The 27703-nt window shown below is 38.0% G+C and overlaps 1 protein-coding gene across 1 annotated transcript in view; it reads left to right on the top strand.

The window, feature by feature from the left end:
- The window catches only part of SLC26A4 (solute carrier family 26 member 4), a 60812-nt gene extending 33677 nt beyond the window's left edge, over window positions 1-27135 (top strand). The window contains exons 10-20 of the mRNA XM_044677249.1: window positions 6912-6989; window positions 7140-7235; window positions 7841-7947; window positions 10831-10900; window positions 11902-11994; window positions 13760-13855; window positions 16037-16267; window positions 21173-21227; window positions 24909-25054; window positions 25959-26042; window positions 27055-27135. Coding sequence (XP_044533184.1) covers window positions 6912-6989; window positions 7140-7235; window positions 7841-7947; window positions 10831-10900; window positions 11902-11994; window positions 13760-13855; window positions 16037-16267; window positions 21173-21227; window positions 24909-25054; window positions 25959-26042; window positions 27055-27078 — 1080 coding nt within the window. The 3' untranslated portion in view covers window positions 27079-27135. The remainder of the gene's footprint in view (window positions 1-6911; window positions 6990-7139; window positions 7236-7840; window positions 7948-10830; window positions 10901-11901; window positions 11995-13759; window positions 13856-16036; window positions 16268-21172; window positions 21228-24908; window positions 25055-25958; window positions 26043-27054) is intronic.
- The last annotated feature ends 568 nt before the right edge of the window (window positions 27136-27703 follow it).

The following is a 27703-nucleotide window of genomic DNA, read 5'->3' as shown; positions in this document are numbered from 1 at the left end:
TAGAGTTATATTCGAGCATATTCATTGAACCAAGTCCAAAGTTATTTAGGTTTTCAGGATAAACAAAAGCAATGCATGTGATTTGGGAATAGTTTTAAGCATTCAAGGATTTTCTTCATTTTAATGTTTTATAGATTTTTTTTCTCTGGTTCTGTGACACAGGTGAATTATATATTAGAATACAATGATTTCTGGGGCAGCTGGGTGGCTCAGTGGATTGAAAGCCAGACCCAGAGACCAGAGGTCCTGGGTTCAAATCTGGCCTCAGATACTTATTAGCTGTGTGACCCTGGGCAAGTCACTTAGCCCGCAATGCCTAGCTCTTGCCACTCTTCTGCCTTGGAACCAATACAGAGTATTGGTAAGGGGTTTAAAAAAATACAACTCTAGAAAAAAAAAAGGTAGAATAACCTAAAACTGAATATTAGATGTGGAAAGGAAGTCTTTATATAAGATTCATAGGAAAGAGGGGTTGACAAAGTAATGCAAGAAAGTCTTTGGATAATAGACTTGCAACTCAAAGGGTTCTTGGAAATAATGATACTCAACCCCCTGTCATTTTCCAGCTGAGAAAATTGAATTTCAGAGGGGAGCAGTGAATTCCCCAAGATCACACAAATGGTTAAATCAGCAATCACTTATTAGATCGCTTCTAAGTGCCAGAGACCTTGCTGAGCTCTAGGAATACAAAAATGGCAAAAAAACAAAATAGCCCCCCAAAATAGTCCCTGCCTTCATGGACCTTCCACTCCAGTGAGGGAGAAATGCTCTCAGAAGGAGCCTAAGAAAAGCTTCTCCTCAAAGGTGACATTTTAGTTGGGTCTTGAAGGAAGCCAGGAAGCAGAAGAGAAGAGGGAGGGAATTCTAGGTAAGGAGGAGACAGTCAGTTTCTTGTACAAGGAGCAGCAAGTAATAGGCTCGTACAGTGAGTGTGTGGAGAGGAGTATGAAATGAGAAGCCTGGAAAGGTAGAAGTGCCCCAGTTGTGGGTTATGCAGGGCTTTAAAAGCCAAACAGGGGATTTTCTATTTGATCCTGAAAGTCCATCAAGAACGGCTGAAGCAGGAAACAGAGCCAGGAAGCAAAGCGAGGTCCTTTTGCTCTCTAGTTTTTCAGGCAGCATGGCTAGTGTTGTGGAAAGAGTTCTGGACTTGGGGCCAGGAAATCTGGATTATTTGAGACCCAGCCCTAACATTTACTAACTTTGTGACCTGCGGTTATTTAATCTTTTTAAGCCTGAATTCCCTCATCTGCAAAATGCACTTTCTTTTTATTTCTCTTCTTTCATTTTCCTTCTTTGCTTCTTTCTTCTTTCTCTTTCCCTCTTTCTTTCAGAGTGGTGGAAAAAAACCCAGCAAATTTGCTTTAAGCCTCAGTTTTCTCACTTCTAAAATGGGAATAATAATCCTTTTACTACCTCCTTACAGGGCTTTTTGGAGAAAATATTTTCTAAATCCTAACACCACAAATAGGTTATTGCTCTTTGCCTGGAGACAAGTCTCCCCTAATTCTTTTTCTTCTTATAAAGAGGATCTTCCTATCAGGGTTTGAAGACTGTGGGAGCTTTCCCCCTAAACTTAAGAAGTTATTTTTAACATCTTCCTTACTTCTTTTGTCTCAGCTTTGAGTTTTTGTGCCTGAAATGTTTGATTGTCACTAGGGACATGAGTCTCTAGCCCTGAGGGAACATGAAAAATAATATGGCACAACCCAGGAAGTAGAAATGTTTTACGGGGAAGATGTTGAAATTGGAGTTAAGCGAGGTTTACTAGACTCCTTTTGGATAAAGGATTCATTCATTCGACAAGAATTTATTGGGCATCTACCATGTGCTAAGTAAGCACTGTACTGAACGTTACTAAATAGACTACATTTGGCCACAAAGACAAAAATGAAATAGTCCCTGTCCTCAAGGAGCTTATAATCCTACTAGGGAAAAAACAACCTGTCCACAGATATGTTAAGAACTCTTAAGAGCTATTTAGAATTCTACTACTTCTGAACAGAGATCCTAGATTCAAATCCCACCTGGAACCTAATGAATTACAAGTGCCCCTCATTTTACAGGGGACATGGACTTGTGTGACCTTGGGCAAGTCACTTAACTTCCTTGTCTCTCAGTTTCCTTTTCTTTAAAATAAAGGAGAAATAGCCTCCGAGGTCCTTTTCAGCCCTAAATCCACAATTCTTTATCCCTATAATCCTGCAGTATTTCTTGTGGCTCCTACAACACAATCAGGCATCTTATTACCCATCAATCCAGAGCATTGTATTTCAAAGGGACTACAGCATGTTCTCTGGACCCTGTGGTCAGCTGAGAGGGAAGCCCAAATTGCTGCCTTTTCCTTCCTTGCTGCTGCTTCTAGGCTCAAATGAGACTTACCTTCCTGGGGGAACCGCCCACGCCTGGCAATAGCTCTGTGAGATAATAGTGTTCTTGTAAGGTAATATCCTCTCACACACACAGGCAGGCATTATAATTAGCCAAGGAAAAGGCCAGCCCTCTAGGAATGAGGAATGAAACAAGCTTAGATATTGTTCCAGATTTAATTACTGAAATATATACTAAGTGCCCAGGTTTAAAGGCTGAATGCATGGACCGGGACCCGGTGAGCCGTGACTCAGAGGGACTGGCAGCTCCTCCCGAAGAGCCCCTCCAGCCTAGATCTTCACTTTGCTAGTCTGGGCCCATCCATGGCTTTTTGGATTTTTTTCTGTCAGTCCCCTCCCAGCTGGGCTTGCTTAGGTCTGGCTAAAGAGCTTCTCATATCCATTGGTAACCAGCTGCTATCTTGTGTGTGCCTCTGTTTCTGTTTCTATTCTCAAATCTAATGGTTAGATGAACTGTTGTATCATTAAGTGTTCTTAGAATGTCAAAAAGTATTTAGTGAAGTGGGGAGGTAGGTGAGAGCCAGGCCTAGAAATGGGAGGTCCTGCTGGATTCAAATCCGGCCAAAGATACTTCCTAGCTGTGTGACCTTGGGCGAGTCACTTAATCTCAATTGCCTAGCCTTGAATGCTCTTCTGCTTTAGAACCAGTACTCAGTATTGATTATCGGATGGAAGGTAAAGGTTAAAAAAAATAAGTATTTAGTGAAACGCATGATGGCCCTTTTTTTTAAACCACTTTCCTTCTCTCTTAGAATAAGTACTGTGTATTAGTTCCAAGGTAGGCAGAAGAGCGGTAAGGGCTAGGCAATGGAGGTTAAGTGACTTGCCCAGGGTCATACAGTCAGATTTGAACCCAGGACCTCCCATCTCTAGGCTTGGCTCTCAATCCACTGAACCACCCAGCTGCCCCGATAATTGCTCTTTGGAACAAAAGAGTTAACAAAAGGATAATTATCATTTTTGCCAAGTTTCTGCACACCCCTTACCCCATTGACCAACAAGGGAGAGAACAGAATTGCATACACATAGGTATCCAATCTAATTTATTGATTGCTGATAATAATTCACATTTACATAGCAGTTTGAAGGTTTACCAAGCTCTTTCTTCATAATAATTCCCAAGAAGTAAATAGGACAAGTATTATTATCCTCATTCTTTTCAGATGAAAAAATTGAGGCTCTAGAGATTTAATTCCTTTCCCACAATCATATGTTGGAATTATTTTTATTATTTTATTATTATATAATAATTATTTTATTATTATATAATTATAATTATAATTATATTATTATATATTATATATTATTATATAATAATTATTATTAATTAGTAAGTATCTGAGACAGAATTCAAACCCAGGTCTTCTGATTTCCATGTCCAGCATTTTATCCACTAAGCTATGCATATTCTTCACCGTTGGTGGATTTTAATCGGTATAGGACATCTCTAAATTGTATAATATAGCTAAACATTCAAATCCATTTCTTTCTCTCCCACTTTTATTCTGTTCTCTATGATTTTGCCTTCCAAAATGACTTAAGACAAAATCCTTTTGTATTTAGATATTTCTTCCAAAATATGTGGGCTATAATAAATGCCATGAATATTTATATTGCCTTAAAATTTTACAGAGTCCTTTATAGATGTTATCTTATCTGACTTAGTAAATAATGGCCCAATTTCTTAACAATTTACTTTGTTTCTAAATCTCAATTCCTTTAAACAAACCTCGCTAAGATTGGTTAATTTACCAACTGTAATGCATTTTTATTGGCCCACTTATCCTATCAGAAAGTATATAAATAATAGAATCAACAAATTCACCTTTCTGACAGGAATTGTCCTTAGGTGTAGGGAGTTTCCTACATAGGGTGATTTCAGGAACTTTTGGGAGGTTCTTTCACAAACACATACACACACACACACACACACACACACACACACACACACACACACCTCCAAATCTCACTACTTTGACCTACTCGTTGATATTTGCAGGTTCTTCAGCAAGACACAAAACCTTAAAATAATCAGAAGGGAAAATACTATGTTCCAGGCACTTTGTTAAACACTAGAAATATCTCATTTAATCCTCAAATAATCTTGAGAGATAGCTGCTATTAATATTATTTTACAATTGAGGAAACAAAGGCAGACACAGGTTAAATGACTAGTCCAGGGACTCACAGCTAATAAGTTTCTAAGGGTTCTTGACTTCAAGTCTAGCTTTCTACTCAATGTGTCATCTAGCTCCCTCTAATTAGAGAGGATTAAATCCTCCTATTTCTGGGAAAGTATCACATCAGTTTAAGTTCATTCTATGATATAAAAGACTGATATTACCTTTACTGAAAAAAAGGAAAGAGGACATGGAAGAAGGGGAGGCTAAATGAAAAAACATGAAGACCTAGGGAGTGAGGAAGGGATTCTATGAAGGGATAAAAGGATGCAAAGCTAGTGGTCATGCTAAGGACAAACTTAGCCTAATTCATTATATCCAGAATAGTGTATCGAAAGGGCCCCGAGTTCAATTCTAGCACAAATTGTTCTGGGAGAAAATTGGAAACCTCCTTAGATTTTCTACTTTTCTAACTCTGTAATTTCCCTTATTTACCTCTTTTAATGTGAAAACCTGAAAGTAGATACCACCTTTCTTGCTTCTTTCCTTCTGGTTGTTTTGTATCTAGTTTCCCTGTCTCCTTTTCTTTCAGACTTTCTATTCTTCACCTCTGCTTAGGCCCAGCTGGTGGATATCTACCCTTATGCCCTCAACTTCTCTCCCAACTCTTTTTCAACCTCAAGAGAGCTTTTCATGACAGAGAAGGTAAAGCTTTGGGAGTGTCTATTATGAGAGCTCTGGTAAAGTTCCCAATTCATAGCAACATTTCCTGCATGATTGTTATGTGCTGAAGACATTCTAAGAGCCCCTGTGGGATGTTGCAGAGGAAGCAGGAAACATGTTCCCTCTTCAACATTGCATTTTTATGGACAAATGATGCAGAACTCTTTGTGTCTGTAATGAGGATGGTAAATATTTTTATTGGTTCAAATAGATTAGAAGGAAAAATTCTTCCACAAAGTGTGAAATTCTGTTATTGTTGTGGTGATGATGGTGGAGATGATGGTGGTGGTGGTGGTGGAGGTGGTGGTGGTGGTGATGATGATGATAATGATGGTGATGGTGATGTTCAGATATCTGATTTTTATCAATGTAGAGGAACTCAATGTATAGGTATGGCTTTGTCAAAGGCTTATGGGATTTGGTGGGAAAGGACTAGAATTCAAATTCCATTTTTGCTACTGTATGACTTTTTTATCTATAAAATGAGGGTATTAGACTAGATTGTCTTTGAGGTCACATGTAGCTCTAAATCTATAGTCCTATAATTAGTTCTAATTTCATGTAGATTGACAATTTATGAGTCTTAGAGATGTAAAATCTTAAAGATGTAGAGGAGACAACAAGGTGGCACAGTGGATAGAACATCAGGCCTGGAGTCAGGAAGGCCTGAGTTCAATCTGGCCTTAAATACTTCCTGGCAGTGTGACCCTGGGCAGGTCACTTAACCCTGTTGGTCTCAGTTTCCTCATCTGTAAAATGAGCTGGAGAAGGAAATAGCAAACCACTCCAGTATCTTTGCCAAGAAAACCCCAAAAGGAGTCATGAAAAGTCAAACATGACTGAAAAATGACCAAAAAAAAAAAAAAGAGTTATAAAGTGATTTGCCTAGTTATAAAGTGATATAGCCACTAGTTTAATGAGTTCTTGGCCACATAACTACACCTGAAAAAGACACTGGAGGCTTATCTACTTGAACCTCTTTATTTTATAATTGAGGAAACTAAGGTCCAATGTGGATACATGACTTGACCAAAGTCACACAGGTAGTAGATGAGATTTGAAACTAATTACTCTGGAACCAGTATCCTTCCTACTGTATCATATGACTTGTAAGAGAGAGGATTTGAATCCAGGTTTTTCTTATTTCAAGACCGGCCCACTATTCACTATGCTGTTCTGGGTCTTAAACTATTATTATTATTGTTGTTGCTTTTGTTATTTTTTAAAATTCATTTCAGAAGAAAAAATTTTTCAATAATTATCAGATGTTTCTGATTCTTCACCACCCCTTTTGGGGTTTTCTAGGCAAAGATACTGGAGTGGTTTCCCATTTCCTTCTCCAGCTATTTGTATAGATGAGAAAACTGAGGCAAACAGGGTTAAGTGGCTTGTCCAGGGTCAGACAGATAAGAAGTGTTTGAAATCACATTTGAATTAAGGAAAATGAGTCTTCCTGACTCCAGGCCTGATGCTCAGCTCTATATCCTCTGTGCCACGTTGCTGCCAATCAGTGTCTATATGGGCCAGTACTCTACACCCCTGTCATTCAATGTTTATAAAATATCTTCCTTGTCTGAAAAGATACCCATCGGGCTTCTCCCAAGACTATTGTCTGTAGTGACTTTGGGAATCGAGTAGAGAAATCAAATCATATATATTCATGTCAAAATTCTTTCAGGTTGCTGGCATCATCTCAGCCCTGATTGTACTGATTGCGATTGTGGCTTTGGGGAAGCTGCTAGAACCCTTGCAAAAGGTATGACACTACTTTTTGGCACACTGGTTTGGTTGCACACTTTTCCTGTCATTGGTCTGTAACAAGGGAAAAATAACAAGAGATTTAATAGTCATAACAGGGAAAAATCATTTTAGTGAATAACATGACTTTCCTTCTCTCTCTTGGCAGTCTGTCTTGGCAGCCGTTGTCATTGCCAACCTGAAAGGAATGTTTATGCAAGTGTGTGATGTTCCTCGTCTATGGAGGCAGAATAAGATTGATGCTGTAAGTCTCAGGGTGCCCGTTTCCTCTAAACTTAGTTTTAGGTCTGAGCCTCCCCTCCCCATTAAGTTGGAGCTGCCCACTACTCAAAAATGGCAAGACTGAACCAAGAGCGGTGAAATGTCTCGTGTGTGCTGTGCTTCTGCAATGTTCCCTATATACATATTAAATTAAGCTCCCGGGGAAAATCCGTTTCCACTGGGAACCTTGTATAAGACACAGAAACTCTTAGCTCTAAGCAACCATAAATCTGACACCAGAAGGTCAAAAAGGCATCTTGATTACAACTCCAAAAGGACCCCAGTTCCTCTAAGAATGACTTAAAGAGGGGGACAGCTGAATCTTTTTTAGCCATGCTGTAACTCAAACAATGACTAGGAATGCTGCCTTTGAAAGGCCACTTCCCATTTCATACAAATGATTTAAAAGAGGGGAAAAAACCAGGACCAGATTGGCAGTAATGGGGCATGAGTGGAGTTGCTCCTTGATGTTCATGCTATTTGGCAACTGATCTCATTATTTTATCTGAGTTCTCTCTTTCACAGCCTGGATTAATTTTCCCTTTAATGGATGGGCTATAACATCTTTACTTTCACGTGCTTCCTTAGGTCATCTGGGTGTTTACATGCATAGCATCCATCATCCTGGGGCTTGACCTAGGGCTGCTCGCTGGCCTGCTGTTTGGATTACTGACCGTGGTCCTGAGAGTTCAGTTGTGAGTAACATGAGGGAGACATTTTTCTACAGCCCTTCCCAAAGGATTCCTCCTGCGTTTTGATAAGTACTGGACAAACTCCTTCCTATAAAGTAGGAAATACTTTCTACCCGGTATAGGAACTGTTTCCTATATGCACAGTGGACACCTAAAATGGCAAAGGATGCAGGATGTATTTTGCGATCTCTTCTTTGGCATGTTCCTCGTTCAGCAATGGAGAGCTGCAGGATTTTGAACAAGGGTTGGGCATGGAGGCAGAAGGAGGATAAAAAAATCATTTATTCAGTTCTGCCAAATCTGTTACAACAAATACACAGCCAGTACAAGCAGTCAGTGTGTTTCTATAACGTGTTCATATTTGGAGAGAGTTCCAAAGAGAGCATCACTGAAGGTAATAGAAAAGAACATTTTTTGAGGAAAAGGTAAAGGACCTGGGCTTGTCTCTTTCCTTTGGTTCCAAGAGACTGTTAAGTGCCTGCTCTGTCGGGCTTAAAGGGGAGAAGAACCTTCTTGGATTCAAAATCTCCAATAAAAACAGACTCCTCACTCTATTAGCCTCTTCTGATCCTCCCCACCTTATCCTTGTGGCCAGGGTAACCGTGGAATGTTTTTGGCCCAGCGCCAGCCTCCTCCATCTGTCCAGGTCTGATGTGCTTCCTCTACCTAGTACACCAGTATCCCCTCTAAGCATAGTATGTTTATTACTATCCTACACTAAATGGTTACTAAGGGACCTCCAAGGACTCAATGTGTCTCCAAGAGTATCTAATTTGCTGTTGAGTGAAATCTCAGAGACCAACCGAGGAGGAATCTAGCTCTAGGATTCTAGACCTCCATAATTCTTTTGATTTTCATTTATTTATAACGTAATTTGATCATGAGCTTCAAGCTAAAAGATTGCTACTACAAAACAGAGTAAACTAAATGGGATACTCGTGGTCTATGGCAGATGCTGATCTCAACCTGGGCTTTTAGCCAGTAAGGAGCACTACCTCTCTTTGACATGGGATTTAATTTCCACTAATTATAATGCTGATCCACTGAGTCCATTGTTGAAAGAATACAAAACAGAATCCTCTTTCTTTGAGAATTGCATTTATCTGCCCCTCGTCACACATGACAAATCATGGAATTTATCTGATAGTAAAAGGGCCAGAAAATCCATAGTACAGTTGATAGAAAAGAAGACTTGAAATCTGTTTCTGGCCTTCTCAGATTAGGAAGGAAATATTTTTTTAGCAAATTTCTTGGATAAGGTTTTTCAAGCTATTTAAAAAATTGATTCACATTAATAAAAATAGAAGTCATTTCCCAAATGATAAGTAGTTAAGGAAGGAAGGAAGGAATGAAGGAAGGAAGGGAAGAAGGAAGGAAGGATGGAAAAAGGAAAGAAGGAAGGAAAAAGACAAGAGGAAGGAAACAAGGAAGAAAGATGAAAGGAAGAAAGGAAAAAGAAAGAATAAAAGATAGCATATACTAAGTGGCAAGGAAATTTTAGGGACAAAAAGTGCCAAGAGGAGGGAACCATTAGCCTGGAGTGATTGGGAAGAGGTAAAAGTTGAGTGTGGAAGGAAAGATAAGCAGAAGGATCATAGATCTAGCTCTGGAAGTGAGCTTAGAACCCATCTTGAACAAGTCTCTCATTTTTATAAATGAAGAATCAGAATGAGAAAAGGCTAAAAGACTTGCTCAAGGTTGCCTGTGACCTAGGTAGCTTGACTGACTCCAAATCAGGGACAGAAAGAACATTATAGATAGGAATCATTACCATCAACACTTTTCAGACTTCTCTCAGTTTCCTCATCTGTAAAATTGGAATAATAATACCACCAACTTTCAGAAGATGTCTTAAGAATCAAATGAGTTAACATACATAAAACATATCACATACCTGTGTGCTAAATAGGTAGCCTATTGGATAGAGTAATAGATTTTGAGTTTGGAAGACCCGAGTTTAAATCCAGCTCTGTGACCTTGGGCAAGAAATTTAACTTCTCTAAGCCTCAGTTTCCTCATGTGTAAAATGGGGATAAATACCAAGCTAATACTATTCATTTAAACATACATTTTAAAAAAATCTATTATTTTGTCATTGTGGGTACTTGTTCCGCCAACATAGATTATAGTACCTCAGTGACTTAGTGGGCTGGTCATTATTGCTGTGTACAAAAAAGAAATCCTTGATCTGTTAGCTAACCTTCTGTTTTCTCTGATTTAGCTAGGCTAGTCATCAAAGGACAGACGTAATCTATTGCTAGTCCCATCCTCAAAACTTTTCTGTTTTAATAGGACTAAAAAGCACATACTATAGTGGAGAGAATCTGAGACCTGAAATCAGGAGGATGTGTGGGTTTGTATCCCTTCTCAAACACCACATTGTTGTTTGTGAAGTTACTTTTCTTCCCAAGGTGCCACAGTTACCTCAACTGTAAAATGAGGTGGTTGACCTGGATGACCTTTAAAGGTCATCTAGCTCTGCATTTACGATCCTCCCCTCCTATGGTTTGCCAGAGCTCCTTCTCTAATGGAAGAAACTTCTAGAACTTTGGCTACTGACTCACCACCACGAGATAGCAGAGGCTGACTTTAGTAGGGATCTGGAAGCATAATTTACAAGGTAACAATAGAGAATCCATTCTTTCTCTCAGTCACAAAGAACTGAGATGTTGTATCTCCCCTGCCTTATGCCCTTGCCCCAGATGTTTGGTTCGGAGTTAGAGATAAAGAAAAGCTTCAACCTTCAGCAGCCAAGTCTGAATCTTAAATTACACAAAAAATGAGCTCTTTACTGCCTAGTTATTTAAGGGTTGGTTGGCCAATAGATGTTTCATTCCAAAGTTTACCTGTGACAAAGTACCTTGAACGTAGTTTTCTTTTCCTTAGTCCCTCATGGAATGACCTTGGAAATGTTCCTGGCACAGACCTCTACAGAAGCACCAAGGATTACAAAAATGTAAGTCTCCATGATCTTCTCCATAGGGCTTGTGGGATGAATACTTTCCAGGACTACTTACTCTCACCAAAATTATTAGGTATGCACTTAGGTAACTTCTACCCGATGAACAACTTTGTTTCCTAATGCATCCAATAAGCATTCTTGGGAAATTTTTAAAGGGATGTCCAGGGGGCCTTTATGGAGAGTCCCTATGATTTGTAGACAGGATGGTCTGGTGAGGCAGAGAATTGAAGCAGAAATCAAAAGGCCAACTTCTACTATTTATTGACTCACTGCGTGTGATCTGGGCCAAATCATTTGCCTTCCTAGGCCTCCATGAGCAATGGGTAGAAGTTTCAATGAAGCTAATTTAGGCTTGATATTAGGAAAGATTTCCTAACTAGAACTGTCCAAAAGTAGACTGGGCCACTTCAAGAACTCCCTGTGCTTTGGAGGTTTTCATGTAGAGACTAGAAGATCATTTTTCTGCTTCATTATAGTGGGGATTCCTTTTGGTTCTGAACTCAATTAGATGGCTGCTAAGGCTGCTTCTGGTTCTTCAGTTATATGATTCTACTTCCTGGTCTATAATATTAGAATGGTTTTTAAGTACTAGATGATCTCTGAAAGTCTTTTACTTAAGCTCTAAGATTGTTTCTATTAATAATGCTATTTGGTTCTTCAATTATATTGTGTTGTAACCGAAGATAAGTGAAAGGCTCCTACAAGTGTTACTAAGACTCAGTTTCTTCATTTCTCTAATGGAGGTCATAATATTTATTGGTGCCAGTGTAAATATTTTAAAAGATCTTTGCCACAGCCAACAGGTAACTATACTGCAGATGAAAATCTTTGCCAAAATACGAACCTAAAAACTTCCCATACAAGGCAATGAAACACTTTCTGTGCTCCAGAGTACCTATAGAGGATTGTTCTTGGAAGTTCTCAGGGCTTTTAAAATAAGTGTAGAAGGCTAGAAATTAATTAACTGAAGAAATACTTTTCTTTCCAAACTACAGGTTGATGAACCCGAAGGAGTGAAGATTGTTAGCTTTTATAGTCCTATTTTTTATGGCAATATTGATGGCTTTAAAAAATGTCTCAAATCCACAGTAAGTAGTGTGTCATTGAAAATTATTTTACTTCCTTTGATTGTTCTTTCATCAACCATTTATTTTGTGCCTGATATCGTGATAGTGGTTTAAAAAAATCTACCAACACAAAATCCCTACCCTTGAGTAAGATCAGATGAATAGCTAATGACAATTTAAATAATCTCAAAAGTTAACTAGTACAAGACATCTTGCCCCATTAATCATGCTCTCTTTAATTTTCACTCTTCTTATCCACTGGATCCTTCCTTCTTCCTTTAAACATGCCCACATTTCTTCCATTCTTAAAAAAAATCTTCATTTGGTCCTTTCAAGCTAATTTCATTTGCTTTTGAGTGATAATACATGTATAACCAAGTGAAATTGCTTGTCAATTCCAGGAAGGGGGAGGAAAGAGGGGAGAGAGACAACATGAATCATGTAACCATGGAAAAAATTATTTTAAATATTAAAAAATAAATAAAATAAAAACTCTTCATTCCTACTTTCTCAATTCCTGTTCCTCAACTTCTTGTATTCTAGTTTCCATCTCTGCTTCTTTATAAAACTGCTCTTTAAGGTCACCAATGATCTCTTTATTACTAAATCTAATGACCTTTTTCTAAGCCTCGTCTTTCTTGATTTTTGGTAGCATGAGAGTGTTGACTACTTAATCAGATGCTTTCTGTGTTTTCATCACACTTCTCTTCCTACCTTTTGAAGCATATCTTGGCAGACTTTTTTCAGGATCAATATCCCACCTTCTTCCCCTGTGCAGAGACCCCTTGGGGTTATGTCCTTGACTTTCTTTTTCTTTTCACAATTGACTCCTTCAAAACAATCTCTCCTTTTGATCGCAGAAACTCACCTTGAATTCAACTCTCATCTCAATGTAGATGATTCCCAAATATTGAGCCCACCTCTTCTGAACTTCTGGTCTTCATCTGGAAGCCCTATTGTTATCCCAAACTCACCATTTACAGAACTGAGCTCAGGTGCCATCTTGTTGCTCCTGTCTCCATGTTTCCTCTCTCTATCCCTTTCTCTCCACATATGCCACAACCACTCTACTTCAAATCCTTATTATCTCTCATTTACACTATTGCAAGAATCTCCTAATTGGGCTCCCTTAAAATAACACTTCCCCTCTCCAATCCAACCCCCCCAACAGCTTCCAAAATGATATTCCTAAAAAATAGATCGGACCATGTTGCTCATCCCTAACTCATGAAACTTCTGTGATTCCTTCTTATCTCCAGGACAAAATGCAAACCCATCTGTTTGGTACTTAAAACCCTTCACAATCTGTCTCCAGTTGATTTCTTCAGACTGATTACACATCACTCCCCTTCAGATGCTCTGTGGTGTCTAGTCCAACTGGATTAGTCATTGCACCAACATCCATCTCCCACCCCTGCACCTTTGTACAGGCTGTTCCCCCCTCCCCCAATAGCTGTCTCTCACTAACCCCAGGCCTGAAGTGCCCTACTTTCTCACTCCCACCTCATAAAATCCATAACTTCCTTCAAGGCTCAGTACAAGCACCAACTCCTGTAAGAGGCCTTTTCTTGATTCCCCCAGTTGTTAGTTTTCCAAATACTCTGTATTTGTTTTTCTATCTTTAATTTACTTATCCTTGTACACGTTGTACTCTCCTTACCCCCAGTAGAATGTTATCTCCTTGGAAGGAGTCTAGCCTAGAACATAATGTATGCTTAATAAATGCATGTTAAATTGAATTTATAAAAATTACCATCCAGATGTCTTAACTTGCTTCTTTTCAAAGGTTGGATTTGATGCAGTTCGAGTATATAATAAAAGGCTCAAAGCACTGAGGAAGATACAGAAGCTTATCAAAAAGGGACAGCTTCGAGCAACAAAGGTGAAGATGTATTTTTCTTTCTTCTCCTCACTTGCATTTATGAACACACGTTGAATGTCTGAAATGAAAATCGAACCATTTTGGCACCCAGATGCTTACATTCACTGCCATACAAGGAAACAACATCTGGCCTAGAGTTTTGAACGAAGGCATATTGCCTCCCTGGGGATTCAGGGTGAAATGTTTCCTCATAAAAAGAATGTCCATCTTATTTTTAAACTTTATTGTTGATGGAAGGTACACTAGAGACAGAAAAATCAATTCGTCTTAGCATCTGATCCCTCACAATGTGGGATAAGCTGGTACATTAGATAGAGCACAGGTCTTGAGATGAAAAACTAGGACTTTACACCAGGCTCAGTTACAAACCAGTTGTATGACATTGGGAAAGTGATTTTATCTCTCTGCTTCTCTGTTTGCCATTTCTTTATCTTTAAAAAACCGTAGGATTGTATTAGATAATCTCAGATACCTTAAAATTCCAAGAGTCTATAATACTAAGATGTCCATGAAATTCCTGATTATCTTATTCATTATCTTGCTGGTGTTTCTGTTGGTGAAGTCTATCACGTGGTCTTCTAAATCTAGAATGAGCTGGCTCTTCTGCTCTTTATATCTAGAGAAGGCTCACAGTTTGGATTTAGGTGACCTTTCTTTCTATTTTCTGTGTAAGCACTCTCAAGAAGAACATGTGCCAATTTAGCAAAATAAATGAATTGAGAGGGCTTCTCTTTCAACGCATTATTTGGAATCGTAGAATTTTAGAGGTCATTAGACACTGTGTTTTATGTTATGTTATATTTATGTTATTTATGCTACAACATAAATCCACTTACGTTAAAGGTGAAAAAAATGGAAAGCCCTGAGAGTCTTGCCTAAGGTCACACAGCTAGTTGGGGAGGAATTGAGAGAAAAATCCAAGTCTCTTGCCTCCTCAATGAATGCTCTTTCCGTTATACCATATCTCTTTCTAGGCTTCAGCTTTATACAATGAAAGAAGAAAGGGAAGGTAGTGGAGTAGACAGAATCCTGGAATTGGACTCAGGGAGCCCTAGGTTCAAATGCTGCCTTTGGCATTTTATTAACCATGTGACTCTAGGCAAGGTATTTAACCTGTCATGGCCCCAGTTTCATCATTTGTAAAGTGGGAGTTGGGGGGATGAATGAAGGAAAGGATGAACAAGTATTTATGAAGTATTTACTGTATGAAACTCACTGGGAATCCACATGAAAGCAAGACATTCCTTGCTCATGTGAAACTTACTTTTCTAATGAAGGAGATAGCATATAGAAGGCTCCTGCTACATGTCCGATGGAAAAATAACATGGTTCTTAGAATCCAGTGACAAAGTAGTTGGTAATGTACCTTTAAAGTAATTTCCACTGATAAAATCAAATCCCCTGATGTAGAACATGGGGCTTGCTTCCCCAGATGATGGCTGGGCTGAAAGTGGGATTGATGGTCATCTACTGATGCCATTGGTGATGCCAAGGAAGGCAGGCACCCTCTCCAAAGTGCTTGCTCCTCTCAATGATGGCAGTGGGGCCAAAAGGACAGGAAGGACCCATGGTCTGGAGGCACCGTCATTACAAAGTCTTGTGGGTTCAGGGTCCTTTAGCTGTCTCCATTGCATTCCTGATCTCTATGGGATACAGATCTAGTTAGTGGTATTGCTGGGTCAAAGGGCATTATGCATAGTTTTATAGCCTTTTTGGCATAGTTCACAACTCCACCAGTGGTGCATTAGTGCCCCAATTTTCCCATATCCCCTCTGACATTTATCATTTTCCTTTTCTGTCATATGGGTCAATCTGATAAGTGTGAGGTGGTACCTCAGAGTTGTTTTTTTCTAATTTGTGCATTTTTCTAATCAATAATGATTTTGAGCATTTTTCCACATGACTATAGATAGCTTTGATTTCTTTGTCTGAAAACTGCTTGTTCATGTCCTCTAACCATTAAATTCTCATAGGCAGGTTGTGATTGAGGTGATGCCAGTGGTTTGGCTTGCCTAGCAAATGATATTTGGGAGGGTCAAATCAGATAATATATGTAAAGTACTTTGCTTTTGTTTGAGGTGTTGTTACTATTACTATTATCTTAAATTTGTTTGAAGCAAATTTTGGAAGGAAATTCCCAATTTCACACATATTGTTCTTGGAATTGTCTTATTGGTTTAGAATGGTATCGTCAGTGATGCCTGTGCCACTAATCAAGGTTTTGAGTATGACGAAGATCCGGAAGACCCTGAAGACCTGGATATTCCAACTAAAGAAGTTGAGATCCAAGTAGATTGGAATTCAGAACTTCCTGTCAAAGTGAATGTTCCTAAAGTCCCCATTCACAGTCTTATCCTCGATTTTGGAGCAGTGTCATTTTTGGATGTTGTTGCAGTACGATCACTACGAATGGTATATTTTTATATTATTGTCATGCAAAAAAGTCTAGCTACTGGCTTACATGCAGTTTCCAGCTAATTCATTAATATCTGCTTATACTGAGCCCTGGGGAAAGTAAATTAAGTCTGGTCATTATTCTATTTATTTTCTTTTCTGTGCATAGGATATGGAGCCTAGGATCTCTGATAGCTTTGCTTTTGGAATTTGAAAACCTGGGTTCATATATTCCAACCCTGTGACTTGCTTAGTTGTGTGACCTTGGGTAGATCACTTGACCTCTCTGCCTCACTTGTAAATTGAGAAACTAGATGGACTCCAAAAGTCTTTCAAGCTCCAAATACAACCTATAAAAAAATCAATCTCAAAAGTTCTGTGAAACAAAGCCTCTGGGAATATTTTTTTACATGAAGAATGTCAGGGCAAAAGTTGCCACATGCTAGTATTTAAAGGGTCTGACACTAATGAAAAACAGTTAGTAAATATCAGACCAAGTAATAAGTCAGGAATCAAGAAAGTCAAGGAGCAAGTTGAAGAGTATTAAATGAATTACTAGAGGTCAGGAATAGATAGGAGAGCAGACATCCAGGTTGGGGGGCTACAAATTAAGAGAGAAACAAACATCAGGCTTCAAAACTGGCAAAAGTCTCAAATCCAGGCAAACAGATAGTTTGACTCAAAACACAGGCAATCAGCCTGCAGTAATAGAAACACTCTGCTGAGGTAAGGTCTAGGTCAGCAAGAATTCAGTTTGATTTATTAAGGATTTTCTAATGTGCATTATACTGTGCTAGGCGTTGGGGATACAAGACCAAAAAAAAAAGGAGTTCTTCTCTTAGGGAGTTTACATTCTACTTGGGGTTAACCACAATTACACACATAAGTAAACACAAGATAATTTAATAAGGGATGGGAGGAACAAGTAGGAGAATCAGGAAAGGCTTCCTAACAGAGGTAGAGCTTGATCCTTGAAGGCAAGCAAAGGATACTAAGAGGCAGAAGTGAGGAAGAAGTAAATTTTAGGCATGTGGGAGAGTCTTTGCAAAGGAACACAGGCAGAAAATGAAATAGCAGGTAGGTAAATTCAAGTGGAATGCAGGGAGTGTGAAGGAGAGTAATGGGAAGTAACTGGAAAAGTAGGGCAGTACCTGGCTAGAAAGAACTTAAAATGTTAAGCTGGGGAATTCATAGTTTATCTTAGAGGCAATAAGGAGCTACAGAATCTCCTTGAATGGGAGAAATACATGGTCAGATATTTGCTTTAGGGGATTATTTTGGCTGCTCTTTGGTCTCTCTGCTGCAAATCTTCCCCATCTCCGATCCATCAGAAGGCCAGCATGAGAGAGGAAATGCAGAGCCTCTCTAGGCTCTTTGCCAGGAAAACCCCAAATGGGGACATGAAGGAGTCAGATGTGATTGAAATAACTGAGCAGCAATAATACAGCAGCAAGGAAAGATAATAGATATAGACATGGGAATCATCTGTCTAAAAGATGGTCATTGAATTGATAAGAGCTGATGAGATTACCAAGAATGAGAGTAGAGAACAGAGAGCCTGGGACAGAACCTTGGGGTACATTCATTTTTAGGCTGTGGGTCCTGGGTAATGACACAGGAAAGGAAATTTAAAAGGAGGTATAGGAGGAAAACTGTCATGTAAAATACTGTCATGAAAGCTGGAGAGTATTCAAGAGGAGAGGCGGTCACTTGTGTCAAAAGATACAGAGAGGATAGGAAGGAAGAAGACTTAGAAAAGTCCATCAGATTTATTCATTCAGGGTTTGGAAGGCAGATGGCCAGGGGCTAAGAAATGAATGAGTGAGCAAGAGAAGACTATGAGTATAAAAGGACCTTTCTAGGAGTTTGCCTGTAAAAAGGAGATTTATAGGATTGATAAACTTGAGGAATTTGAGAGGGTCAAGTGAAAGTTTTCTTTCTTTTTTTTTTTTTAATTAATCTTAAATCCTTATCTTCTGTATTATAATGGATACCAAGCATACATTCTAAGGCAGAAGAGCAGAAAAGATTACCTGGGGTTAAGTGACTTGTCCCAGGCCACACAGCTAGGAAATGTTTGAGGCCAGATTCTAGTGGCACTCTATCCACTGTGCTGCCTGGCTGTCCCTGAGGATTTTTTTAAAGACAGGAAACCTGGGTATATTCTTTGGTGGCAGAGATGAAACCCATAGAAAAAAAGGTGCTCCCTTTCTAAAAGTGAACTTCATTACTGAGAGAGGTCATAGGTCCACTTTCCTTTTTCTGGTCATACCACACTTGAAATATTGTGTCCAGTTCTGAGCAATGTATTTTGGGAAGGAGATTAGCACATTATAAAGCTTCCAAAAATACGACCAGAATGGTGAACGAACTAGAAATCATGTTAACCAAATATTAGTTGATGGAAACAAGAAGAAAAGAAGATATTTTATACTAAAATCAATTTTTCCCCTGTATATTTCTACATGTAGCCATGAACCAACTGAAGGAAGGTTTTAGCTTTTAATCTGTTTTAAAAAATCTTTTGCAGCTTCATTGTTAGTTGCCCTTAAAAATGAAAGGGAGTAAATAAGTGAATTTTCATTTTTCATAGTCATTATTTACTTATAATAAGGATTGTGTTGGAGCCAGCTCATACCTGCCTGGGAGAGCCAATTACATTTTTTTTTATAGTCTTACTTTCCATCTTAGAATCAATACTGTGTATTGGTTTTAAGGCAGAAGAGTCATAAGGGCTAGACAATGAAGGTTAAGTGACTTGCTCAGGATCACACAGCTAGGAAGTATCTGAGATCACATTTGTATTCACAGCCTCCTGTCTCTAAGTCTGGCTTTCAATCCACTTTGACAGCTACCCCAATTAATACATTTTTTTATGAGAGCATTTATACCTTGGAAATTAGCAAATTCTACAAATCGGGGCTTGAATTATTATTTTGCTGATTGTCTGAACTTAAGGGAGTGATGGAGACACTGTTAATAATGTAGAAGTGCATCATTATTTTCAGAGAACAAGATGTTAAACATTTATAAGTACATCTTTACTTATAATGTATATATTAGCATATGCCCTTGTTATTATGTCTGTATCAAATATGATAGAAAAATATCTCTAAAAAATGAAGTTTTGTACATATATATGCATCTGCCTATAGCAACAGAAACAATAGAACTGTAAACCGATCATCTCTTCTATCAATGTGGGTTTATATATAAAGAAGTCAGTCATTCCTCAATCTGGAACTCATTTTAATAGGTCTGGCACTATCCATGCTACATTCACTTAAAGTTCCATTGCCCATGAAGATTGCTTTCTCTGCAAACTGATCCGAATCACCAAATTTCAGAGCTAGAACAGACATATCTAGTCTAACCTAAACTTCCCATATCCCTAACAACAACAAAAATTCTGACAACATACCCAGCAAAACCTTCACTGCTTCCTAAAGTAGCCCATTCCACTTTGTGATAGTTTGTAATAGTTAGGACATTTCCCCCTCCGTCAAGTCTAAATTGGACTCTTTGTTAATTCCATCTATCACCTGGTTCTTCCTTTTGGATCCAAGCAGTCAGTAAACTAATGTTCATTATTATCATTAAATGCTTACTATGTGCCAAGTGCTGGGCATGCAAAGAAAAGCAAAAAACTCTCAATGAGTTCTCAGTCTAATAGGGGAGACAATATGCAAATGCTTATGTACAAACAATTATATATATATATGAGATAAATTGGGTGGGGGAATCTCAGAGGGAAGGCACTAATATTAAGGATGACCAGGAAAGGCTTCTTAAAGAAGTCGGGACATTAGCCAAGACATGGAGCCAAGGAGGCAGAGATAGTATATTTCTAGACCAGTGGTTCCCAAACTTTTTTGGCCTACTGCCCCCTTTCCAGAAAAAAATATTACTTAGCCCCCTGGAAATTATTATTTTTAAAAATTTTAATAGCAATTAATAGGAAAGATAAATGCACCTGTGGCCATCACTGCTCCCCTGGATTGCTGCAGCACCTACCAGGGGGCAGTAGCACCCACTTTGGGAATCACTGTTCTAGACTAATAATCCCTTTTCCAGATGACAGGTCTAACATAAATATGTTCTCTTGGCTAAATATCCCCAGTTCCTTCAATGATCTCCACATGACATGAATTTGAGACTTTTTCCAACTTGGTTGTCCTTTGATGAATGCTTTCCTTCTTATCAATGTCCATTCTAAAATGTGTTAATCAGGACTGGCCTAATACTCAAGTTGTGGCCTGAGCAGGATAAAGTAAAGAGGGAGTGTCACCTTCCTATTCCAAGAAGTGAGACTTTTTTTAATTAAAATTTATTTATATATTTATTTGTTACATTAAAATACCTACTTAACTCCTTCCCTCTCCTCCCCTCAGTAGAAGAGGCATCATTTCACAAAGAGATCTATGAATGCATAAAACTATGTCTTATTTCAACTTGCCAATTCTTTCTTTGAAGATGAATATTCTTCTTAATGAAACCCAAGCCTTCATTATTTTTTAATTGCTATATCACATTGTTGACTTGTAGTGAACTTGAAGACCACTAAGATTCCTAGATCTTTTTCAGGTGAATTGATGTGCAACCATAACTTCCCTATCTTGTATATATGAAGTGTATTTTTCCAACTTAAGTGCAAGATACTGCATTTATCCTTATTAAAGTTTATCTTATTAGATTTTTGACCAGTTTTCTAGCCTGCTAAGATCTTTTTGCATCTTCCCTAACATTCAGTGCATCAGCTATACTTCTTTGCTTCAGTGCAAAATCCTATTTATTTGAGGAACTTTTTAAAGCTGTGTAATACTTTCATGATTAGATGCTAAAGAAATATAGCTATATTAATTCACCAACATATGAATCACATGTGAATTTACATCAACATTAAAAGTTCCCCTTTCTTTTCAGATTGTAAAAGAATTCCACCGAATTGATGTGAATGTGTACTTTGCTTCACTTAAAGGTAAGTGTGTTTATGCGTGCATATATTTATTCACAGAGTTTCTTGCCACTTCTCATCCCAGTCCTTTGGAAGTTGGAGATTTTGTGTATGAGAATCTTTTTGAATGTGAAAATACACAACTTTCTCTTCATTCAGTAGTACTGGAAATGGATTGAAACCCCTTCCATTGACTTGAATTGCATCAGTGAGAAAATATAAAAGTGTGAGCATCTCACATGTGGGTAAGGATGGCCTTCCCATTGAATGAAATACTTCAAGTGGATCTTTTCCCTAACCCTCCCACTTCTCTGAAGAAAAGCTTCCTTGAATATGAAGAGGTTTTTCTTGGGATATAGACACTTGGAAAGATGTAGAACAATTTTCTATTCTGTTTGCCCAGAACCAATATTTCTCTCTCCAGTCAGGTCAACATATGTAATTTTGTGTTATATCCGATGTACAGAATTTTTATTCTTTTGGAATATATAAGAAGTAGAGGACCTGGGCCCATATTTCAAGAAGCTTATGATATTGTATGGGGAAAGGATGTATAGGCAATTCTGCTATCATGAACATATGTGTTAAGGGAAAAAAAGCACAGCACTGTGCAAAATTATGGAATAAGAATCATAGAGCCTATGAAGAAAATGGGGTTAAAGGTTGGAAACTCAAAAACTTTCTCAGTGTCACATAAAAAAAAATAGGAACCTAATTTTAAAAAAAGGATAGTTTTATACTTGTTAAATGATTAAGAAATAAATAGTGGAATCAAGATGATGAAGTGAGAGGAAATATTTTTTGCCTGGCTTACCCAGTACACCTCCATAGTGACTAGATTGAATTCTGATGAAGAAAGTCAAGAAAAAAATCAGGGTGAGTAATTTTTCTAGCTCAAGGCAGCTTAGGAGGACAGAGAGGTCTATAGACACTGGGGTGGGATCTGGCAAGAAGTGAAGAGCAAAGAAAGAGGAGCACCAGTTAGAGAACTTGGGCAGGAAGTCTTGGGGCAGAAAGAGATCCCAGGGATTGACAGCAGGAACAGGTGTCGTTTGGAAGTTTTGTTTTTTACTACCTAGTTCTGGGTCCCCAATTTAGGGTGGAAAGGTGCAGTTCAAGGGAGCATAAGGCCTAACTGGGTACTGAGCAAAGGAAAAAAGTTCCAGAAACTTAGCTAGGTGAATGAGACTAGAAAACTACTCAATTCTAGCCCAGTGTAAAAGCCAGCAGTGGAATAACCAGGAGAGGAATGTCCCAGACCAAAGGGGAGCCAGCAATCCAGTCACTCTGAATCTACAGAACCTCTTAGGGGACCAACAATTGAGTCCAGCAAGAGTCTACTAAAATTAAACCATACACAGGCCAACAAACTCAAACTTGAGTCAAGAACTTTGAGCACTCAGACCAGAAGAATAGTGAACAGACTTCTTTCCTAAAATATAATATTTTATATAATTATATAAAATATAGAATATTTTATATAAAAAAATATAGTACTTCAGGAGCACTGAAAACTTGCAAAGCTCAAGACTGGATTGTGAAATTGGCAGAGGGGCATAAAGGGACAAGAGACCAAGCCAGACATCTCCCTCCTCCAGAAATGAGCAGAGCCCAATACTAACATAAAGTCCAAAGAAATAGGTTGGAAGAATGAACAAACAAAAAAAGAACCTGACTGTAAAAGACTACTCTGAGAAAAGGGAAACTCAACACACAACACCTAGTGGCCAGGTCTGTGGCCTTAAGCTGGTGCTCTGCATGAACCCTACCCAAGCAGGTTGGGCAGGCTGCCTCAACTCTGACCCTCAGGGTTGGAGGCCATAGTGGAAGAGGTGGGGGTAGAGAAAGGAAGTTGAAAAGACTCAGACCAGCCCTTCTCTACTCACAGCTCCTACTCCATCAAAAGATATACAATAAATATGGCCCTTTACCTTGACAAAGACCTGAAGTTTGCTTGTGAAAGTGGGCATCAGAAGGATTGCAGATTATAAGTTATTATGAAGTGGTACAGTTTTTTGTGTGTTCTCTTGATACTTCTGGAAGAAGAAATCTTACAAAAGCAATCTTGAAATTTGAGTTACATATTTTGTCACCAGGGGCATAGCTTATTTATAATTTCATTAACATCTCATCACCTTTAGTATTTGTCCTTCTCATGCTACAATTTTATCAGATAGGTTAGGGGAACTGAATTGATCAGAGGTCCCCTGATTATTCCTCCCTCCCCATGTACACACAGATACACACAGAGCAGAGAATATAAGAAAGTAGTACATAATTAAGTGCCAAATTTGTGCTGAAAGCCAGTGCATACATATATACATACATTCACCTGCACAAATATACAGAATTATTGAATGTAGTATAGATAAAGGAGAACAATGGCTCTCTGGAGAGGCAAAAGTTTTCTTAGAGGAAAAAATGTTTTTAATCAGAAAAAATGTATTAGTATATCTGTGTGTAAAATCAATATTGGAGTTATGGGACTTATTGGAGTAATTGGATTATATGAATTGTATTTGAAGTGAATTTTAAAAGCTATTATACAAATATATTCTATGTGTTAGGAGAATGTAAATTCTTGGAACAGTACATAGATTTACTCTGTATGTATTTTGTATGGACTTACCTATTTACATGTTGTATTAACCCCATTAGAATGTAAACTCTTTGAAGGCTGGGATTTTTTTTTTTTTTTTGCATTCCTTTGTATCCTCAGAGCTTAAAAAAGTGGTTGACACATAGTAAGCACATAGATTCTTGTTGATTAATTATTTTATTTTTTAAGAAGCTTTTATTGGGATCGTTTGTTTCTTACATCTTCATAGTTATCCCCAACATTTTTTTTTAATCCTTACATCCTGTCTTAGAATCAATACCAAGTATCAATTCCAAGGCAAAAAAATGGTAAGAGCTAGGCAACTGGGTTTAAGTGACTTATACAGAAAGTGTGTGAGGGCAGATTTGAACCCAGAACCTCCTGTCTTCTGGCCTGGTACTTTATATACTGAGCCACCTAACTTCCCCTATCTTACACCCTTCTCCTCAGAGAACCAACCCATATGACAAATTGTATTAATTTTCTTTCAACACGAAGTACATAACTACTTTTCTAGCTCAAGTGTGTGTGTGTGTGTGTGTGTGTGTGTGTGTGTGTGTGTGTGTGTGTGTGTGACTATGATTACTTTAGGGCTATCACCAGTCAACAAATATTTATTAAGTGCTTATGTGCAAGGTACTATGCTAACTAAGCTAGGGACAGGGGGAGGGGGAAATACCAAGAAATGCAGAAATATGATCCCTGCCTGGAAGAAGCTCACTTTCTAATGAAGGAAGTGAAATGCAAATAACTATGTACATAGAAGCTATATAAACTTTAAAAAAAACAACTCTTACCTTCTTAGTATCAATTCTTAGAAGAGTGTTAAAGGCTAGGTAATTTGGGTTAAGTGACATAGCTAGGAAGTATCTGAGACTAGATTTGAATGCAGGTCCTCCAACTTAGCTGCTTCTGAAACTATATCAACTTTTAGGATGTCAGTGTTTGAAAAATATCCTTGCTTCCCTGGGAATGCAAATTGAATGTCTATGTTGACTTTTGGAGTCCGAAGCAAGAGGATATTAATCTTCTACTTGGATGGTGTGGAGTTGTAGTTCTTTCATTCCTCTTAACTTGAACATAATTTTGAAAATCTTTCTTCTAAGACCATGTGATAGCAAAGCTGGAACAATGTGCCTTCTATGAAGATAACATTGTAAAGGACATGTTCTTCCTGACTGTTCATGATGCTGTGTTATACATACAGAGTCAAATTAAAAACGAAACTGTTCAAGACCCTATCTTGGAAAAGGTAAACATTCAATCTCTGTGCCTTTCTTCAAAAGAGATAGAAAGCTTTCTAAAAAGTCATTTGGTCATATAAGAAGACCCCCACACTTGAAGCGATATGTTTAACCCATATTTGTTTAAAAACCTGTTTTTTGTGTATGACATTAGCCACATATTGCCTTTGCAGAAGATTGCATATGAAACTCAGGTTTATAAATAGGAGTTAGGTACCTTAAATACAACAATCCTTTGATATTTGGAAGCTCTCAGATCAGAAGTGATTTCAAAAATAGTTTGCTGTTCCACAGCCCAGATGGAAAGAAAAATGAAGTTCTATTCAGATTTGATATTGTCTTCACAAAATAAAAGAAACTTCTTGGTTTTTTAAAAGCTTCCATGTTTTGGGAACCTTCTCACCAAATAGACAGGAGATCTCAACTTTGAAAAAAAATTGCTAGCCGGGTCTGATCTGACTTTAATGAGTAACCTCAGCATTGAGAACCTTGTTTTAAATTTTCTCACCCTACTGAATTTAGTCAAAGAATATACTTTATGCGTTAGTGATCCTACCTTTTTACTCAGAACTCTATTTAGCATTCCTTTTGTCTGATGTCAGGCCACTCCATTGCTCTCCCTGGCATTTGGCAGGTACTCATAGTAAATATTTGTTATTGACTATGTACCTCTTGGTTTTCCATTGTTTTTCGAGCATGATTTGGGAGTCCATACCTCACATCTCCATCCCACTACAATGCCTTTTCAAGGGCTGATCCCAGAACATTGTCCTCCCTAGTTATATCCCTGCTTCTAACTTTCCCAGTTAATCCCCATCATAGCTCTCCAGTCAGGTCTACAAAAGTAAAATTAGGTCAGTGAGAAGGGTAATTATGTTTTCAGTAAGTAGTAACTTTGTTCTCTTTGTCAAGATAAATCTGATGCAAGAATATAAAGATCCTCTTGAAATAATGGACAGAGAAGTGAATGAGGGTGGTCTGGATGTCCAGGATGAGGTATGATTATTTCTTAAAATAAATCATTTATTATATTTTTAATACATTAAAAAGCACTGATTCTGAATGTCTGATTGGGAACTGACTCAAAAAAAGTGTGTACAAAAGGTATCCCAAGGAGTCATCCTAACTGTAAGATAACCCCTTTGTTTTGGGACAGTTTACATTATGAAAATACTATTTTAACTCCCTAAAGCTCCTACCCTTTGGATCTATTTCTGTGTTGTTTTTTTCTCCAGGCTAAACATCTTCAATATTCTCAGCCTATATTCATAAAAATTGAGTTCACATTTATCTTTGTAAAGAAAATCAATCCCCAAATCTTTGAGATAACTTTGAATTCTGATTCTTATACATAATCGATCCAGTTTTGTTTTGTCTTGTAGCAAAGCTGTGATGAGAAGCATTTAATATACACATATAATGTAGGTATATATAAATATATGCACACATACATATTTCAATTTAAAAAATTTATAATCACAGACTATAGCTATACTCCTGCTTTAGGAAGACCCCAGAATGAGATTTCAAAAAGCCGTTAACACAGGGGTCGGCAATGTATGGCTCTCGAGCCATATCTGGCTCTTTTGAGGGCCAGATATGGCTCTTTCTGCAGGAGCCATAAAATCAATTTTTTTTCAGGCACTGTTACAGGAGTCGCACTGTGAGCACTGTACGGCTCTCACGAAATTACATTTTAAAAAATGTTGTATTTATGGCTCTCATGGCCAAAAAGGTTGCCGACCCCTGCATTAACAGTTTGGTGTATTACTTGACTTTGAAGAGGAGTCAGGGCCTCATTCCTTTCAATAGTTTGCTTTTCTATTGCATTTATGATGTGATTGGATTTGTAAAAGTTCAGTTTGTATTCAACTCTTCAGGAACACCTCTATTGGGAGATACACCCAAAAGGAGTACAACGAACATAACTCAGAATTTTAAAAAGAAGGCACAGATGCCAGTTAAATTTAGATGTATCACTTTTACTTTTTTGACTTTGTTTCTACAGGCAATGCGTCGACTTGCTTCCTGATGGAAAGCTACTGAAGTCGGCGCCACCTTGGACTGTGTAGCAATATTTACAAACCCATGTTATGCTAAGGAAACATTTTTTGTCTTGACTATTTCTTTGAATTTTAAAACTCTTTTGTTTTCTATTGCATATTTTAAAAAACCATTTGTGTGTTTTTCTCTTAAGACTGTCATTAGGCCAGGACTGGAAACAGCTCACCTCTGTTTTGCACGGAATGGCTAATGAGAAAAACAGTTGAGGCAAATTTTAAGAGTATATATGCTGAATATATAGTGAAGATTCTCCCACGAAAAGGGATAGATTTGTTAACAATGTAAAAGGAAATGCATATTTATTTCCAGCCCAAGAATGTAAATCAGTGGTAGTGATGCATCCAGAATGATTGGGACCAATGTTTTGTGTTATTCTGAAACTCAGAGAAAATTAGGTTTCCATCTTGTCTTTATCAATGTAGGCAGGTCTGCCTAAAGCATAAAGCAATGAAAAATAAAGACCACAACTATTTAGACTGGTTCATTTCCATTATAACATTACAATCTATTATGATAATGTAATTAAAGCCAATCTTTTCTCCAATACCAAGTTAGCACATGTTAAAGAAAAGTTACTCTCTGTGAATTGAGCC

This window comes from Gracilinanus agilis, chromosome 5, assembly GCF_016433145.1.
Source record: "Gracilinanus agilis isolate LMUSP501 chromosome 5, AgileGrace, whole genome shotgun sequence".
Taxonomy (NCBI): Eukaryota; Metazoa; Chordata; class Mammalia; order Didelphimorphia; family Didelphidae; genus Gracilinanus; species Gracilinanus agilis.
This window is presented reverse-complemented; position numbering and strand designations above follow the sequence as displayed.